The sequence below is a fragment of the Hippocampus bargibanti genome, linkage group LG09, assembly GCF_051943395.1.
Source record: "Hippocampus bargibanti isolate YZ-2025 linkage group LG09, ASM5194339v1, whole genome shotgun sequence".
Classification (NCBI taxonomy): domain Eukaryota; kingdom Metazoa; phylum Chordata; class Actinopteri; order Syngnathiformes; family Syngnathidae; genus Hippocampus; species Hippocampus bargibanti.
Window position 1 is genome coordinate 8,678,962 of NC_142742.1, and position 18,970 is coordinate 8,697,931.

Genomic DNA, 18,970 nt, shown 5'->3' on the forward strand with positions numbered 1-18,970 from the left:
TCCCCCCCCCCCCCCCAAGCGCATTATACATCATTTTAATTTTTCACTCAAGCGCATTTTACAGCATTTTAATTTTAAAATTAGTTGTGTTTGAAACTTTTACAAATGTACCGAAGACACCGTATAAAACGTTCCACAAAGAGTAAATCGATTATTTCTGATGGTACAAGATCACTCCCTTCACAAGATTTCCGCTTTCACAGGAAGTGGGATCTGAAAGGAAGAAATTCATTTTCTTTTTAAAATAGTCTGTGGGCGGACCGTGAACGCAGCGGTGTCTTGAGTGAGACAATATCGTAACATTTGAGGGCGGATGCCATCGGCATATCTCAGCGAGTGACCGGTATGTGAAAGCCGACCTCTATCATTGTTTCACCCGTTCAGAAGTTACTGTGTTGTTTACCACATGTACATTGGTGCCACATTTGGTGCTTGTCAAAATCAAATGCCTTGTCTAGTTTTGTACTTCCCCAGATGACTAACATCCACCCGAAAACACTTCCTGGAAGAACACTCGTTATTTGCATGGGTGTGTGTTGTCATAGGACGCTAGGTTGGTCAAACAAATCACAACCCGCGATGAAGGCTGCGGGCCTCGGGAATTTACAATCATGTACTGTGATTTGATCAAACAGTCCTGTCCGACGCACCATTCATGTCGGCATGCCGCTCTTTGTGGATAGTGGAATGCATTTCGAGTAGCCTCTGTTGAACAAAGACTCATATTTTGGATAAGACACATGTCACAACAAATCACTGAAAAACTATACTTAATTATTATGAAATCTAATTAGTTCAACAAAAAATCATTGTAATGCTTTTTGAATGGCAACAGGTGGACAAACAGGTTAACTGTCTCCTCAGCCCTCCAGAGGAAAAACATTGAATTGTTCTTTTTGTCACCACATGTCGTTCACATAGGCAGATGTGCCAAGATACACTTTGTTTTAAATGCTGAATAATTTTTACACCACTCAAATTGGGAGCTAAGTTTTAAAACAGCGAAGAAGACTGAATTAATGCACACCAGTCAAAGCCAGGCCCCTTTAATATGTGCACGGGCAAGTTCCTTAAACATGATAAAGGGTGTAGTTTTGCTCTGAAAGGCGCTTGAAATAAAATGTATTATTATTATTATTATTATTATTAGTTTTTATAGTCTCAGAGTTGACAATGCTGCTTTAATAAAATAGCAGTGTACACAATACTAAACTGAGCGATGTGAACAAGCTGGCGTATACCTACAGCTTCTACATTGGTAACATTAAAACAATGTTACGACAACCCAGAGCTTGTAAAACCCCATTACAGTGGTCACTCGCTACTTCGCGGTTCACTTATCGCAGTTTCAGTGCATCGCAGATTTTTTTTCAGGGGGAAAAAAAACTTTGATTTTTAATGGCATGCAAATGTGCAAACAAACAAAGTAAAAGAAAAGACACTGCAAACAACACACAACACAAACAAAGCAGAATAAAATAAAACACACTGGGTTTGAACAGCTCATGGAGCATTGTGCTCCATGAGCTGTTCTCTATTCTCCCAAAAAAGAAAGAGTGCCAACAACTACCGATAACAATGTTCTTCTCTCGGAGAAAGACTCCTTCAGTAGAAAAAGACGCTACAGCGCAGCGGAGTCAGGACGACTAGGCGCAGCAGCAAAATATTGTTTTACAACACCGTTCTTTAAACTATTAAAAAAGAGCTTTTATTTTTGTGTCATTCTGCAGTATGTACAGTTTTGCATTGTAAAATAAAAAAAAAGCTGACTACATTGTACTTCACGGATTTCACCTATCGCGGGCTATTTTTGGAACGTATCTCCCGCGATGAACGAGGGTTCACTGTACAGTATTTGAGGAGGGCTGCTGTAACACTAAAATGTTACTGGGTTTGCAATCTACAATCAATTGAATAACTAAGAGTTGGCAAACGTACATGTCAGGCAGGAATTTTGCATCGATTCTACATCGTGGCTGTGTGAAGTCCCTTCAATCTTATTCTGCTTGATTGTCTTATGACCGTTTAGGATTTTTTTTTATTTTCCACACTGCAACAGTTTCAGCAAAGCTCGAGTTAAGACACATGGGAGCCAATTTAAATTATGAAAAAAAAGTCTCCTTTCAAAGCTGCTTGTACCCCCGCCATGGCCCCCCCCCCCCCCCCCTATTGATTTGACATACTAATTGAATTGGCCAACTGGCTCCATTAGTCCACTAAGACCACTTTCCTGCGTGTGCAGAAATCTGTCCATTTATGCAACCTGACCCCCCTTCTGCACCACAGTTATGTTGCCGCCTTGCGTTTGCACTGCAGATGCTGTAAAGCAGACGCGAAAAAGGAAGGCCAGTCATGGGGAATAAGAGGAGAAAGGATGCCAGTTGAGCACCTCGTCCTTTTACAGCAGGACCGCAGCCAGTGTCAGACTAAAGATAGACGATGGCTCAGTCTTTGAGGAGGATGGACATCACCGTGGACCACAAGCAACAGAGGGACAAGGCCCGAACCAGCTACTTTGGCAATGTGAAAACCAGGTTAGGATTACATTGTGTCGCCTGAAAATAAAAGCAAGCCATGTGACATACTTGGCTTGCTTTTTGCCTTTTTCTTTAAAGTGCCACAACACAGCCTTTCATTCATCACTGTTAATGTGAGGATTAAGGCATGGTGGCGTAAATATGTTGTCTCAGATTATGGTTTGAACAAGAATATTTTGTTGCCCAGAATTGCAAAGACACAGACTACAAATTAACCCATCTTCAGTAGATTTTTTTCTTGTTTGTTGTTCCAAAGGAATTACAGACACTCTCAATTTACGAACATTCGAGTTACGAACAGCGGTACATGGGAACGTTTTTGCGGGTATGTAAAAAAATGTTCGGACAGAGATGCAATAAATTAGATTTTGTATTGCTCGCCTTCTTCCAGCCGAGCTCACTTGCGATTGGTGTATGAGTATGTGGGCGGGGAGGAAATCCCTCTTCCTAGTTGACACTACGGGAGTATGTGATGCATAACAAAACGTAATGGATGCCGCCACGCAATTTAGTAATTACGTGCCAGCAGTTTCAGTAATGGCTTACTGAAGACCCAAGGATATACGTCATCGTACTACAGTTGGTGTAAATTCATTTGACGACTGTTAGTGCGTCTGTGTTTTATACTTCCCCGTTCAGCGTTTGACTTAAGCATATATTCAATACAAAATATAGCCCTGAAGCAATTTACAACCAAATTCACTTTACGAACGACCGCTCGCATTGTATCTCATGCGTACGTTGGGGAGCGTTTGTATATCTTTGCGCAATTTTATTTAAGAGTGCCAGTTTGAACAAATCTTGAATGAAAACGTCTGTGTAAGCTCTCAGTCGTACAGGAGTGGTCCATCGATGAAAAGGTTTCTTCAGCCGTCATTTGTCCTCCTTCGTTTTTTTTTGTTTTTTTTTCAAAGTACAGATGATGGCTGAAGAAACCTTTTCATCTTGAATGAAAACTACTGTATTTTCCGGTGTATAAGGCACACCCACAAGCCTTGCTGTTCTTCAAAAGATGACCCTGTGCCTTATATGCAGGTGCGCCTTATATGTGAAGTAATATTGGGCCACAACAGGTTTTGCAATTACTGTTAGAAGCCACCGACTCCTTTTCCGCCTGAAGAAGTAGTGCGTAACCCCAGCCTCTGCTGTAGTGCCTTATAATGTGGGTGTGCCTTATATTTGAAAAACCTCCTTTGTTATTAATTGAAGGTGCACTTCATACTGTATATGGAAAACGTTTGAAAATACATCATTCATTGGAGTTGCGCCTTATACACCGGAAAATACGGTACTTAGAATTACCAATTACCTGAAGGCATCTAAGATAGGCTCCAGCACACTCGCGACTCTCTTGAGCATAATCAGATTATGGTTGGATCGATAAAGCTATAATGCTAATCTGGTGACATTTGAGAGCAAGTACTTTTTTTTTACGTGTCAAAACAAGCATCAACGTGAGCTAAGCTATACATGCACACAAATAATCATTTACATTTCTGAACAGAAAAAGAAAAGTGTCCTTTCCCCATTTATTTTTTCAGGTTGGGGTCAAAGCTGTCGTCGGGGGTCCCTCAGCCTCCTCACTTAACCAAGCGTCCCTGGGACACTCAGCCTCAGGCCCGAGGAATTGAGGAGCTTTCAGACGTCACTCTTCATCATCATCATCATCAATATAAAACCCCCACTGGCCGACATCTGGACCACATCCCACACATTAGAAACCCGATTCTGCGGCAATATTACCTGCAAGGTAACGGACAAGTGTTTGTGTCACACCTATAAAGTGGAACATGTGTTTTTTTTGCGTTTCTAAGCAATTTTTCTGTTTACCATCTATTAAATGTCAAGTAATATTTGACGATTTCTCATACAAGCTTTGATTACCATATTTTCCGGTGTATAAGGCACACCGGAGCATAAGTCGACCCCCAATGAGTGGTGTATTTTCAAACATATTCCATATATAAGGCGCACCTGACTACAAGGTGCACCTTCAATGAATGAAAAAAGTTTTCCAAATATAATATATAAATATATAAAAGTTTCCCAGTTGGTAATTATAGGTACTGTATGTATAAGGTGCACCACTAATCAATGGTGTATTTTCAAACATATTCCATATATAATGTGCACCGGACTATATCAATTAGTGAAAAAAGTTTCCCAAATATAATATACAAAAGTTTTCCAAACTAAGGCACAACACATGCTACAGTAGAGGCTGGGTTTACGCACTACTTCTTTTTTATTACTTTTTTTACTTCAAAAATAAATACAACTGACTTATACTTGGACAGTCATGATTTGAAGTACCACTAGAGTGACAATACAAGTGGCACATTTTAATCATTGATCTGTTCTCACCTGAAATGTGAAATTTTATAGTTCAGTCGCATTGTGTGACATTAGTTTCAACATTGTCTGGGGATTTTATTATTATTATTATTATTATTATTATTATTATTATTATTATTATTATTATTTTAAATGATGACATTAACAACATGGCATTTGGGGTTCCTCGCAGGCGACTCCAACAAGGCTGTAAAGGAAGAGCAAATGGAACAGTTGTCACATGAAGATAAAAGCAGCACGGTCAGTCACATAGTTTCATGGTTGATGATCTAAAGCTTAAAAAATGGAATACTGGGAAATACTTCTCAATTGTACAAAGTTTAGAAAATAAAGTGATACCTCAACTTATGAACTTAATCGGTTCCCAGAAAGTGTGTGTAAGGCAAAAAGTTTGTCTGCCAAACATTTATTTCCAATAAGAAACCATTAAAAATGAGAGTAATCCATTCCCAGGTCCCCATAAAACATACTTTTATACTAAATAAGCCGTAAAATTACACAAAATATACCTTATTTTATGTATCATAAATGTTGTATTGTAATTAAAGAAATAAATTGTACTTTATAATAAAGTCGTTTTATTTACCTTTGTGATGGTAGTTGTCAATGGATGATGAACTTCCAGGTTGCCTCTTGATGATATCCGAGTGAAGTTGCCGTGCTTTCTCGGTGATAATACCCTCACTCACATTGTCCCCCGCTAGCTGCATTTCGTTAATCCAAATAAACACAAGTTTTTCAACCTCTTCTATTGCCTGAGACCGTTGCTTAGACAACACCCTTAGCCACACATAGCAATGGTCGATTTAGCATACTGGTAATGGGACGTTAAGTCACACAAATGCACACCGTTCGTGTTTCTCGATGATCTCCTTCTTCTTCTCGACCGTAATTTTATTTTGTGTCCTCTTTGGCTGAACACTAGCCTGTGGTGGGGTCTTTTTCGGTCCCATAACAGCAAAAATGTCCTTTATTACAAACCATGTATGCATTCAAGGAAAGGGGTGATGAAAGCTTGTCCGTCAGCCACCGTGGCGCTCTGTGTGGTTTGATTCGTTTGCCGAAAACTAGTTCGTATGCCAATAATATCACTTTGCTGCTGTGAAATGTAAATTTCTCCACTGTGAGACTAATAAAGGCATATCCAATCCAATATATTCGGGTGCATTTAATGTTCATAGGGCGAAACGTTCGTAAGCTCAAGCATTGTAAGCTGCTATACAGTCAGGAACAGCTGACTGTATAGCTAGCTGTTCCTGACATAACAAATTTATGGCTGGGAAATGATAAAGGCAGTGTCCAAGGTTCAATTCAGAGATGAGCGTTTCAATCGGCCATCATGGGTAGACTGAATGTGTTTCAGAACCTCTACAGAAAATACAACCGGCGAAATGCATTTTCTCATATATACTCAAAGGTATTTCCTCTTTTTTTTTAACATTGTGAGTGAGGGTATTATCGTTGGGGAGTGTACAGACACTCCCCAACTTATGAACGAGCTACGGTTGTTTGTAAGGTGAATTCATTTGTAAGTTGATTCAGTGCTATATTTTGTATGGGATGTATGTTTAAGGCTTATATAAGTATGTTTAAGGTTAATATCATCATAACAATAATAATAATAATAATAATAATAATAATAATACATTTTATTTCTAAGCGATAAGTATGTTTAAGGTTTGCATAAGTAACCTTGATTGGTTTGTACTGAAAAATAAACATTTAATAAAATATATGCTCTAAAAAGATATGTACTGTACATGTACAACTGGAGAGAATACTACATATGTTAGAGAGAGAAGAGACACACACATGTATGTAATCAGATAAATAAAATGAAGTTGAACTTACTTTTGGAAGATGTATTCGAAGGCCCGGTAAACTAGCAGCGGCTTCAGCTTGACTCTCCTATTAGCATTCACCCCAAGCGGTCTTTAGTCCCTTATATCCGGGCATCGTCTTCTCCCCACCGCTAACGTAGGTCTTCTGTGGCATTTTCTTCCCAAAAAGACTAGTTTCATCGACATTGAATACCTGCTTAACCGAATAGCCACTATCATCGATCATCTCCCTAAACACTTGGGGGAATCGCTCCGGCAGCCTATTTGTCCGCAGATGCTGGGCGAGCTAACAGTGCTTTACGTCGGCAGAAAGAAGCACTACTCGGAAATACATATGCGCTATACAAAATCTAATTAACAGCATCTCTGTCCGAACATTTTTTGTCAAATAGTACCCGCAAAAATGTTACAGTGATACCTCAGCTTCCGAATTTGGTTCCCAGAAAGTGTGTCTAGGGCTCTAGGCGAAAAGTTCGTCTGCCAAACATTTATTTCCCATAATAAACCATTAAAAATGAGAGTAATCAGTTCCCAGGTCCCCATAAAACACAATTTTCTATTAAATAAGCCTTAAAACTACACAAACTATACCTTATTTTATGTATAATAAATGTGCTATTGTATTGTAATTAAAGAAAGAAACTACTAAATAATAGTCGGATTATTTACCTTTGTGATGGTCGTTGATGTAGTTGCCTCCTGATGATATCCGAGTGAAGTTGCCGTGCTTTCTCGGCAATAATACCCTCACTCACAATGTCCCCTGCTAGCTGCTTTTCATTAATCCAAATCAACAGAATGGTTTTTCAACCTCTTCTATTGACTGAGACCGTTGCTTAGACAACACAAAAACACCCTTCGCCACACGTAGCAATGGTCAACTTAGGGTACTGGGACGCGCACAAACGCACACCTCGTTTGTGTTTTTCGATGATCTCCTTCTTCTGCTCGACCGTAATTTTCTTTTGTGTCCACTTCGGCTTAACACTAGCCTGTGATGGTGTCTTTTTCTGTGCCATAATAGCAAAAGTACTCCACTCGATAACATACCACAGGGTGACGAAAACTAGTCCGCCAGCCACCGTGATCTCCTTCTGCTCAATCGTAATTTTCTTTAATGTCTTCTTAGGTTTAACACTATGGTGGGGTAGCAAAAGTACTCCACTCGATAACAAACCACGTCTGCGCAAAGAAAGGTGGTGACAAAAACTAGTCCGCCAGCCACCATGGTGCTGTTGGACCGTGTGGTTTGGTGTTGAACCGCCCAAAACTAGTCCGCCTGTGTGGTTTGGTTCGTCCGCCAAAAAGTAGTTCGTATGCCAAGATTATATTCTCGCAAATTTAATGTTTGTAAGGTGAAACGTTCGTGAGCTAAAGCATTCGTAAGTTGAGGTATCACTGTAGTGTGTACCGTTGTTCATAACTCAAATGTTTGTAAGTAGAGGAGTGTCTGTACCTAATATGGTGTCCTGTTTTTTTTTATTTATTTCTTCCCCCATACAGGATGAGTCAGTGTTTAGCATCTCATCACATTTCAGCAATGATGACACAGCGCTTCATTCTCCATCTCGGTCCCAACCGTCACTTTTGTGCTCTGCCCTTGTCTGCATAGAGGTAAGGAGTCAACACATTATCACATGATGCAAACTCACTTGTTGTTATTGTTATGATACTGCTTCCCAGAGTTGACATGCAAAACAGCATTTGTGCCTGTAACTCAGGGCAACAACTGACGGTTGTAGAAAGTGTTAAACTTGAATTATGAAAAAGCTGACATGATCGTCAATGTAAGTCTTAAATTCTTTCTTGACGGTGGCTCTAATGTCATCAACGATGTCATGCGGAGCTGTGCTGTGACTACAAACATAGAGAAAGGAGGAGGCGGGTGGATTGCAGGCAGAAACAGGAAGTACTTCTCAGTTGCCAGGCTCGAGACTTATCATGACTTCCATTATGAAGCAGCAGCGAGCAGAGGAGAGAAAGAGCACCAAAATAGCCGACCTGGACACTTGTAAAGAGAAGACCACACCGGGAATGGATCCAGATTTTTCAGATCGACTCGAAGCTCCTGCACAGTCACCCTTGCCGGAAGCAGAATACGACAAACTCCTGGTAATTTTTTTTTTTAATATACATGTATATGTTACATGGGGACAAATTGTTTCTATGGAGCATTTTTTGTGATATCCAATGACTGTGTTTATATTATGAAAGGAGAGTGTAAAATCCAGTTCTAAAAGTCTTTGAATGACATTTGAAAGTTACTTGAATGCCTTTTAAAATGTATATTGATAGATATTCATTGAGCATGCATATTATCTATGAAAGGCATTTATGATGCGTTTTGATACAGTTGTACTCGGGTGTTCCAGGAAGAGTGGTCCAGGAGTGTGTCATGAGAGCCACAAAATGAAGTACAGATGCTCCCCTACTTACGAACATTCGCGTTACGACCAACAGAACATACAAATATTTTTGTCAAAACATATGTAGTATTCTCTCCCGTTGTACATATACATATCTTTATATAGCATTTTATTATTCAGTACAAACAATACAGGTTACTTATACAAGCCTTAAATTTACGTATGTATACCTTAAACATACTTTTATAAGCCTTAAACATACATTCCATGGTTGGAATACAACTTACAAATTCACCTGACGAACGACCGTTCGGAATGTATCTTGTTTGTAAGTTGGAGAGCGTCTGTAATTCACAATCGGCTCAAAATGTATAGATGCTTTTAATCGAGCTGCCTTGCAGTGTAAATTGAATGAGTATAGTTCATGCCATTAATGTAATGAATGCCGTGATACTCTGTTGCTTTATACCGAAGTGCTTGGTACCCCTCCATTGCATTGAAGTTAAAAAATAAAAATAAAAGTAAATAAATAGATACCGTATTTTCCGGTGTATAAGGCGCCCTGGCGTATAATATGCACACCTTAGGAATTGGATTGGATTTGCCTTTATTAGTCTCTCAGTGGAGAAATTTACATTTCACAGCAGCAAAGTGATGAGAGGAATGAAAGGAGAAAAACAGAATACAGGAGCGCTGCTGGAAAGGCAGCCACTCTAGCGGCGCCGTCTTGAAGTCAAAAGAACAAAAAAAACCTAAATAACAAATAATATGACAGCACAAAGACAATAATGACAGCACAAAGACACAGAGAGGCATTCATGTCATCACTTTGCTGCTGTGAATGTAAATGTCTCCACTGTGAGACTAATAAAGGCAAATCCAACAATCCAATTAAACATTAAAGAGACAGGCAGACAGAGAGAGAGTGAGAGAAAAACACACGAAAGTGAGTCATCTGTACACTTGATGCAAAAAGCTATCAACCCAGCTAAACAGATCACAATTGATGAAGAACTAGATACAATTATCACAGAGAAAGCACCTACAAGGGATCATTCTTCAAGATGGTGAAAGAAGCCTAGGTTCCTCATCAAGTGTTTAATGCTGAGGAAACCGGACACTCCATTCCATCAAGCCATTAACGACCATGACAAAGGTAAATAAAATGACTTTATTGTACTGTACAGTTTATTGTTTTAATCATAATACTATAGCACATTTATTATACATAAAATAAGGTATATTTTGTGTAGTTTTAAGGCTTTGAAAATTAGAAAGTAGAAGATTATGTTTTACGTGGACCTTGGAACGCATTATTCTCATTTTAATGGTTTCCTATGGGAAATTAATTTTTGGGATACACATTTTTCGCCGTACACACTGTCTGGGAACCAATTAAGTTCGTAAGCCAAGGTCCCACTGTTTAAGGTAACATCAAAACCAGCCTTTAAACCAAGTACTGTTTTACCTCAAGTCGGGAACAAAATGACCCCTTTGGGATAGAAAATGAAAGCTTTTGGATGCGCCTTATACACCGAAAAATACAGTAAGTCGTTCAGTCGCAGAGCAACATCTCATCTTTTTGATGCAACCAGGATGTGGAAGCGGTCCCGATTCCTGACGGACAGCTCTGCCTTTTGGCTCTACCACCTGAGTGCTGTATGGTGGAAGGTCCTGATGCCACACCTTACCTCAAATTGTTCTGCCGCCACATCACTGACCGCAAGGTAAGTACGGGGGTACCTCTCAAACCAGTTCTGAGACTCTGATTACCCTCCAAATATTTATGTTTTTTTTTTTGCATTTTATGTACTTATTTAAATGATATTCCATTTTCCTTGACCTCGTCAGGGTGTGGTTTCCGGTATCCTCCTGGTGACGACGAACAAGCTCTTCTTCGACCCATGTAAAACACACCCACTGGTGAAGGAGCATGGTTGCGAGGAGTATCTCCTGTCATGCTCAGTGGACAGGCTGTCGTCTGTCTCGTTCTTCTCTGACATCTCGCATGTTCACTTTCACTATTCCCAGCAGAGGTAAAAAAAAAACATCACCTAAATGGATTTCATTGTTCAAACATGATCGCACTCGTATATTATCTAATTTTTTTTTTTTTTAATTTGTTAACATAAAATCAAATCTACTTTTCCCATTAAAATGAATTCAGAGGCCATTAATCCGTTCCAATCTCACAAAAATAGCAAAATGTTTCAAATTCTAAAATGAAATTTAAACAAATGGTATCTCATAGCAAATACAAATAAAGAAGCTAATGTTACAAGGTATTAGGACTTTTTTTCTCATTTTTATTACCGTATTTTCCAGTGTATAAGGCGGACCGGAGTATAAGGTGCGCCCCCCCCCCCCCCCCCCCACACACACAATGAATGGTGTATTTACATTTATTTCCCTATACATAAATATATAAAGGTTTCCCAGTTGTGTATTGTTGGTAATTATAGGTACCGTTTCTGGTGTACAATGCGCACCGGAGTATAAGGCGCACGGCCAATGAATGGTGTATTTTCAACCTTATTCCATATATAAGGCACACCGGACTATAAGGTGCACCTTCAATGAATGAAACTTGAACAAATTTAATATATACATACACTATATGTTAAAAAACATCAAATAAAAATCACACCACATTATAAGGTGCTACAGTAGAGGTTGGTGTTATGCAATACTTCTATGGGAGGTGGGATGTAGTCAGTGGCTGCTGACTTTAGTTGGTGCGGCTCAAAATTGCTTCACATATAAGGCGCAGCTGCGAATAAGGTGCAGGGTCATCTTTTAAAGAAAATGAAGGCTTTTGGGTGTGCCTTATACAACGGAAAATACAGTAGATTTAAATTTGAAAACACTTCCTGTCTATCTTATCTATTTTTTTAGGAGAAAAGGGAAGAAACTTTTGCAGAGGTTGAAAAAAGTCAAAAGCCACGATCGGATGGGGCAGTCAATTTCACTTACAGCACATGCAGCTCTCTCCAGTTTGAGTCTCAATGAGGAGGCGTCTATAATACGTGAACCCACTGACATTAGAAACATGTCTGAGGACCAGAATGACAAGAACCCGTCTGAGATAGCATCAGAAGCTTCCGGAGGAGGAGCTCTCGGCGTAGCTGCCACATTTTGCTGCGGAGCTCCAGACGTCACCAGTCAAGTGAATATGAATGAGATGCAGTCCTCTTTCATGGGGAGTCACGCTGCAGGTACCGACAGCGTGTGATGTTCAATACAGTCATTAGCATTTTCAAAATAAATCATACGTGTTCTGTTTTGGAATCTACAGTGCCTGGCGAATCGTCAGATGAAAATCCAAAGTGTGTCATGTTTGTACGGCTGCGGGTTCAGCCGACTGCGGGAAAGAAAAAGCGTGCGGGAGGATTTCAGTTTGGCACGGCCGCCAGACGAGAAGCCTGGATTGCCCTTTCGCAGGAGAGGTACGCTGAATATATAAGACCAGGCACGTGAGCTTGTACATTGTGTGATTAAAAAAAAACATGTTATTAGATTACAGTGACGTTTAACGTTTAGTATTAAAAAAAAACGCGGACTGACTCAGAGGTTTTGTACATGGCTGTAGCTTGATTGGTTCCCAGCGCTGACATCATAGCAGTTACAGACACTCAAAAAATGGTGTCCTAAAATCACATTTTTATGAGTTTTATAAATATGTTTTTCATGTTTGAAATCGGGTTCCGATGGGGAAAACGTTTCGCACACCTAGTCCCCATCATGTTGCAAAAACGTGTGTGCGCGTGTGTGTGTGTGTGTGTGTGTGTGTGTGTGTGTGTGTGTGTGTGTGTGTGTGTGTGTGTGTGTGTGTGTGTGTGTGTGTGTGTGTGTGTGTGTGTGTGTGTGTGTGTGTCTGTGTGTGAGTGTGCGCGCGCGTTTCAAACTGATTTGAATTGGAACGAACTGCACCGAACCAAATCCACATTGATGACTATACACCAAAATTCAGACATCATCATTAGCATTAGCAAAAGATGCTACATCAACTAGCCATGTCTTAGCAGATACAGCCTCTGCAAAAAAAGTGTCCCAAAATAAAATTTTTAGGAGTTTCATAAATATGTTTTTCATTTATTAAATTGGGTTCCCATGGGGCAAACCTTTCGCATACCTAGTTCCCACTATCTTACAAAAACATGTAAGTGTGTGTGCATGTGTGTGTGTGTGTGTGTGTGTGTGTGTGTGTGTGTGTGTTTCAAACTCAGAATTGGAACAAACTGCACCGAACTGAATCCACATCAACGACGATACTCCAAAATTGTGACAGCATTAGCATTAGTAAAATATGCTACATCAACTAGCCATGTCATAGCAGTTACAGCCAAAATGTGCGTCCTAAAATCACATGTTTGAGTTTCATGAATATATTTTATTCATGTTTGAAATTGGGTTCCCATGGGGCAAACCTTTGTAGTCTCCACCATGCAGAAAATATGTGTGTGTGTGTGTGTGTTATTTGATGTTTGAATGATGTTTTATGGTTATGTTTTAAAACATATTTGATGGGGGTCAGGTCAGGGTTCCACACCACCATCATCCACATACTATGTTCTTTTGGATCGTTCATAGAATAGCTTGCTTAGGCAACATAGGATTAGTAATACTGATGAGGTGATACCGGTCGAAGTGGGGCAATCAGGCCAGTCGTTAGTCAGAACGATAGGAACTATCAGTGGAGCAGCTGCGGGGGGGGTAGTCCTCTGCTCCCCCCAACCTGAGAGCAGGGACCTATCATAGCAGAGTCCGGCACCGCCATGTCTGGACAGCAGGGATATATATATATATATATAGGGCCTAAACTACCAGTAAGACTTTAGTTTGCTGACGAAGTTTCTTGGCTAAGAAGCGAGATCTCTGACACCTTCAAAGAAGTACAGATGACAGCTGAAGAAACCTTTTCATCGATCATGTTCTTAAAATGATCAATTCGAGGTTTGACAGAACAACAACCCAAACCCCGGAGTGTATCGTCCTTTCTGAGTTAATGTTTCAACATTGAACAAGATGACTCACCAGAACGCTCAAATCCTAAATTGCATTCGGGAAGCCGCTCAGATTGTCCATTCAACCACTTGTTTGGCAGCTTGTTGACACAGCTGCTAACCTGTTTGTGCTCCCGAGCCATCCTCAATAACGAATTTCTGTCCTCCCGCTCAGCTCCAATGAGCTGCATACCTTTCTCAAGCACCGTCGACCCGACTTGTGTCTGCTCAAGGGTGAAGGAGAAGACGACGGGCAGGCGGATCACAACGAAGAGGAGTTTGTCCTGGTGGAGGACAATGTCGACGATGATGATAACGAGGAGACGGAACAGGATACCTTACAGAAGCAACCCAACTCGGGAGATGACTGGGAAGTGAGTGAGTGGTTCATTTTTGAAGACGCTGACGATCATTTTTAAGACAATAAAACAAATTGCCGTTCTTTTTAAAGATGGTATTGATGGAGGACAACAAGGACAAGCCAGGCCAGCTCACTGACCGGGACCCGGAAGGACTGAACAGCATTGTGGAGAACAGCAACATTTTTGAAGCCTCGCATGTCAGAGAGGTCAGTGAGCCACACACATACAGTAATAATAATAATAATAATAATAATAGTTTCATATATCAAATATGCTTTTTATACTTGCACTATCTGTTGCAATATCACAACTTTTAAGATGTACAACCCAGAGCTCCTTGAGACACGTTAGGCAAAAAGCTATCATTCCATCAAGCCATCAATGACTATAACAAATGGAAATAAAATAATAAAAAAATAAAATATTTTTTTAATTACAATACCATAGCACATTTATTATAGATACAATAATGTATATTTTGTGTAGTTTTAAGGCTTATTTAGTAGAAAACTATGTTTTATGGGGACCTGGGAATGGATTATTCTCATTTTAATTGTTTCCTATGGGAAATTAATGTTTGGAATACACATTTTCGCCTTACACACACTTTCTGGGAACCAATTAAGTTCGCCAAGGTATCACTGTATTGTGATTTTATTTCATTTGAATTAAATTCCTTGTTCAGCCCTTTGTGCCCCTCGCCCCACTTCCATATGAAATGTTCTCATCATCTTTTCGCAGTTGTGTAAGGAGCTGCCCCCAAAGACGGTGGGCCACGCCTGGCAGCTGGCATACAGCACGTCTCGCCACGGCGCCAGTCTTAAGTCCCTCTACCGCAAATTGAGCGGATCGGACTCGCCCACTCTCGTCGTCATCAAAGACACCCTGGAAGAGGTGAAGTCTCTGCTTTACCGCATCTCAGAAGAATATAATGGCTACGGCTCATTTCTTCTCTTTTCTTTTTGCAGGTATTCGGGGCTTTCCTCTCGCATCCACTGAAGCTCAGTGAGACTTTTTACGGCACCGGAGAAACCTTTCTCTTCATGTTGCATCCTCGATTCAAGGTAATTTCGCGCGGGATGAGCTGAAGTTGTTGACTCATTAACTGCCAGACGTGCAAAAATGTGTCCAGTCCAGTGCCAGGGTTTTTGTCATTGTCACTTGAATTCCAGGACCCACAGATTATTGAGTTTTAGGATGACATAAACATTCAGTTCAGAGTTAGAAATCGTAGACACTCTTCTTTTATGAGAAAAAAAGAGTTAATCCCTAAATTATATGGGTCTGGAGTTATATGAGATTGAAATGAGGGCAGCTGTCCAAAAAGCAATACATATGTACAAATTGGTTTATATAGCGCTTTAACAACAACTGAAGCTGGAACAAAGCGCCAACATGGAAAGAAGGCAAATGCTTCCCCCTTGTGGAAAAAAATGTGTCCACTCCAGTGCCAGGGTTTTTGTCATTGTCACTTGAATTTCAGGACCCACAGAATATTGAGTTTTTGGATGACATAAACATTCAGTACAGTTCACATGGTTAATAACCATGGATGTTCTTCTTTCATCAGAAAAAAATAGTTAATTCCTAAATTATGACCCTGGAGTTATATGAGCTTGAAATGGGGGCAGCTGTCCAAAATACAATGCAATACATACATATTGGTTTATATAGCGCTTTAACAACAGCTGAAGCTGGAACAAAGCGCTAACATTGAAAAAAGGAAATGCTACCCCCTTGTGGTAAAGAAAAAAAAACATTGCCAAAGGCCATGGCCAGTACTTTATCGGCAACCAAGCATGAAAAAACAAAACCCTAACAAATTCGGGAATGGCGCTCTATGTCATATATTTTCAATTCCCAAATACATTTGTAAATGGCTGTGAATGAGTTAATTGCAAAGCTGTATTACAAATTTGTGTGTTTCCAATCATTCCACAGTGCTTCAGATGGACTGGCGAGAATTCCTTTTTCATTAAAGGGGACTTGGACTCATTCGCCATTGGCGGAGGAAGGTAAACGTTCGAACTAATGCATAAATATATTTGAGATGTTTGCTGACAAACTCACCTATTTGCTGTTTTTGCCATGCCTAAATGTTTGCTTTGCCGTCTTAAAGGACAACCGACACCATTTTTTTGTTTCCTAACTGACATCAGAAAAACGTTTTATAGCATCTAAAATACCCAAAACACGCAGGCTGATATTTTTAGTCAAATGCAAAACACCAATAAAAATGACTTAAAGTGTCCCAAAACTACTTCAAAATGACCCCGGAAATGGCGAGTTTCAGAAAGTCCCGCCCCCTTGTTCGTGACGTCACGCCAGGACGTCTTCGCCTTGCTCGAGACTCAAAACAATGGCTTCAGATTCGGAGGAGATGCTTTCTTGTTACTAATCCAGTTACGAATATGATTGAAATAGTTCTGAAGAGGAAAGCATACATGTTTGCAATCAATTAAAGAAGTCCTTCCCTGTCAATTCGAGCCGTTGGGACTCCAATGTAGCGGCCCAGAAAATGCACAAGATGGCGCCCAAGCTCCGTTGGAAATGGGCTGATTTGTCTGATGGGAATTTGTGTCAACTAGTATCAAATAGTCGTCTTGGTGCAACACACAACGATTTCACCATTGCGTTATTTGTTTTCCTTCTAATTTCGCCATCAGCATGGATCAACACGATGTTTTCAGACCAAACAAAGTACCCAAAATGCATTGTGTGTCGCTGTCTCGGTCAGGGGCGTTCCTTCAGTGACATCACGTCAGGAATCGTCACCAACTCGAAAACAAGACTTCCTGAATATTCAGCGGGGTCTTAAAACGTAAAATATAGCTATACGCGGTGGAATCTTTGTAAAATACGCTCAGTATAAGTCATTTCAAGTGATTTTACAAATTATGGCCATAACTTGTCCGTAGGCGTCGGTTGTCCTATAATGTCTGTGTGTTTGTGAATGTTTCATTCACAAACTATTATTTGAAGTTTACCTGCACATTGTAGTATATCTAATATTTGTTGTTTTTTTTTTGTTTCCCTGCAGCGGTCACTTTGGTTTATGGGTGGATGAAAATCTGTACCTGGGTCACAGCAGCCCTTGTTACACCTTTAATAACTGTTGCCTCTCAGAAACTGACGACTTCCGAGTCATGGAGCTGGAGGTGTGGACATTCAGCTGAGGCATCTTGACTGTTCACTTGCCATAACTGTGTTTCGACACTGTTTTCCTGTCACGCTACCAGTCGGGTCAAACTGTTGGGATTTATATTCATACGGTCAAACGGATCAGGAGGATTGGGACTCTGGAGCAGCGGCTGCTGTAGGAACATTTTAATGGATGACTTATTCGTGTGAGCACACTCTTGAAAGACTTTTGCACTTTGCTCCATGTCTGAATTAGGACTTACAGCCTTGTAGCCACATTAACTTGTAAAAGACAGTCGCAAACAGTATTAGAGGTATATCATATGTACTAATACTCACCTATTATGTATGATCATGCTCCCTTCTTGACAGGATGTCATTAAAAAGTGTCACATGCTGCATAAAATAAAAATGTTATCCATACTGTATTTTCCAGTGTATAAGGCGCACCCCCAATGAATGGTGTGTTTTCAAATATATAAGGCGCACCGGACTATAAGATGCACCTTCTATGAATGAAAAAAGGGTTTCCAAATATAATATATAAATACAACGTTTTACAAATATAAGGCACACCACATTATAAAACGCTACAGTAGAAGCTGGGGTTACACACTACTTCATACGGGGGAAATGCATTCGGTAGTTGCGAGACCTGTTGTGGCTCAATGTTACTTCATATAAGGCGCATCTGGGTAGAAGGCGCAGGGTCATCTTTTCAAGAAAATGAAGGCTTTTTGGTCGGCCTTTTACACCAGAAAATACAGTACAGTGATACATCAGCTTACAAACTTAATTGGTTCCCAGAAAGTGTGTGTGTGTGTAAGGCGGAAAGTTCATCTGCTAAACATTTATTTCCCATAAGAAACCATTAAAAATGAGAATAATCTGTCCCCATGTCCCTATAAAAAATAATTTTCTACTAAATAAGCCTTAAAACTATACAAAATATACATTATTTTATGTGTAATAAATGTGCTATTGGATTGTAGTTAAAGAAATAAACTACAGTATAATAAAGTTTTATTTACTCCCTTGCTTAATTTATGGTAAATATCCCCTGCTGAAGATTTTGCACCAGTTGCCGTTTGTCGTCATGGTGCACAATGCAACGTTTGCGTTGCGTTGTCTGCTAAATGCCACGTGGCTCCTCTTTCTAAGCGCCTTTCAAAACTCTCAAGTACACTTTACAGTCACGGTATATCCCGCGAAGAAAGAGAAGCCCACGTGGATTGTAGCAATTTGCTTGTAGCTTTTGCTTTACTGAATAAAACAAACTGATTCGAAAAAATACTTTTTATTTATTTTTTATCTTGAAGAAGTTGTCAGCCAACCGGGCCGAGACGTTTTGAAAGTTGGACGCCC

At 40.0% G+C, this 18,970-nt stretch overlaps 1 protein-coding gene across 4 annotated transcripts; it reads left to right on the top strand.

Annotated features, from left to right (window-relative positions):
• Positions 1 to 251: 251 nt before the first annotated feature.
• On the top strand, positions 252 to 18,896 carry LOC148893555 (oxidation resistance protein 1A). Of its 4 annotated transcripts, none has more exons than XM_089003788.1 (16): positions 252 to 343; positions 2,317 to 2,534; positions 4,079 to 4,287; positions 5,065 to 5,132; positions 8,237 to 8,347; positions 8,693 to 8,845; positions 10,695 to 10,826; positions 10,951 to 11,135; positions 11,995 to 12,314; positions 12,395 to 12,545; positions 14,278 to 14,476; positions 14,554 to 14,670; positions 15,206 to 15,358; positions 15,433 to 15,528; positions 16,406 to 16,479; positions 17,505 to 18,896. In XM_089003788.1, exons 2-16 carry the CDS (start codon positions 2,440 to 2,442, stop codon positions 17,638 to 17,640), a joined length of 2,199 nt encoding a protein of 732 aa, XP_088859914.1. In that variant the 5' UTR covers positions 252 to 343; positions 2,317 to 2,439; the 3' UTR covers positions 17,641 to 18,896. The 4 variants fall into 4 exon arrangements, with proteins under 4 accessions (XP_088859914.1, XP_088859915.1, XP_088859916.1 ...); XM_089003789.1 differs by having other exon boundaries at positions 8,696 to 8,845; XM_089003790.1 differs by lacking the exons at positions 252 to 343; positions 2,317 to 2,534; positions 4,079 to 4,287; positions 5,065 to 5,132 and adding an exon at positions 6,216 to 6,309.
• Positions 18,897 to 18,970: the final 74 nt, after the last annotated feature.

Bases quoted from the DNA above. Each gene is read 5' to 3' on its own strand.
- LOC148893555 (XM_089003788.1), top strand. From the start codon at position 2,440: ATGGCTCAGTCTTTGAGGAGGATGGACATCACCGTGGACCACAAGCAA. The intron at 12,546-14,277 runs GTACGCTGAATA...CCTCCCGCTCAG, and splicing joins ATTGCCCTTTCGCAGGAGAG to CTCCAATGAGCTGCATACCT. The intron at 15,529-16,405 runs GTAATTTCGCGC...ATCATTCCACAG, and splicing joins TGTTGCATCCTCGATTCAAG to TGCTTCAGATGGACTGGCGA.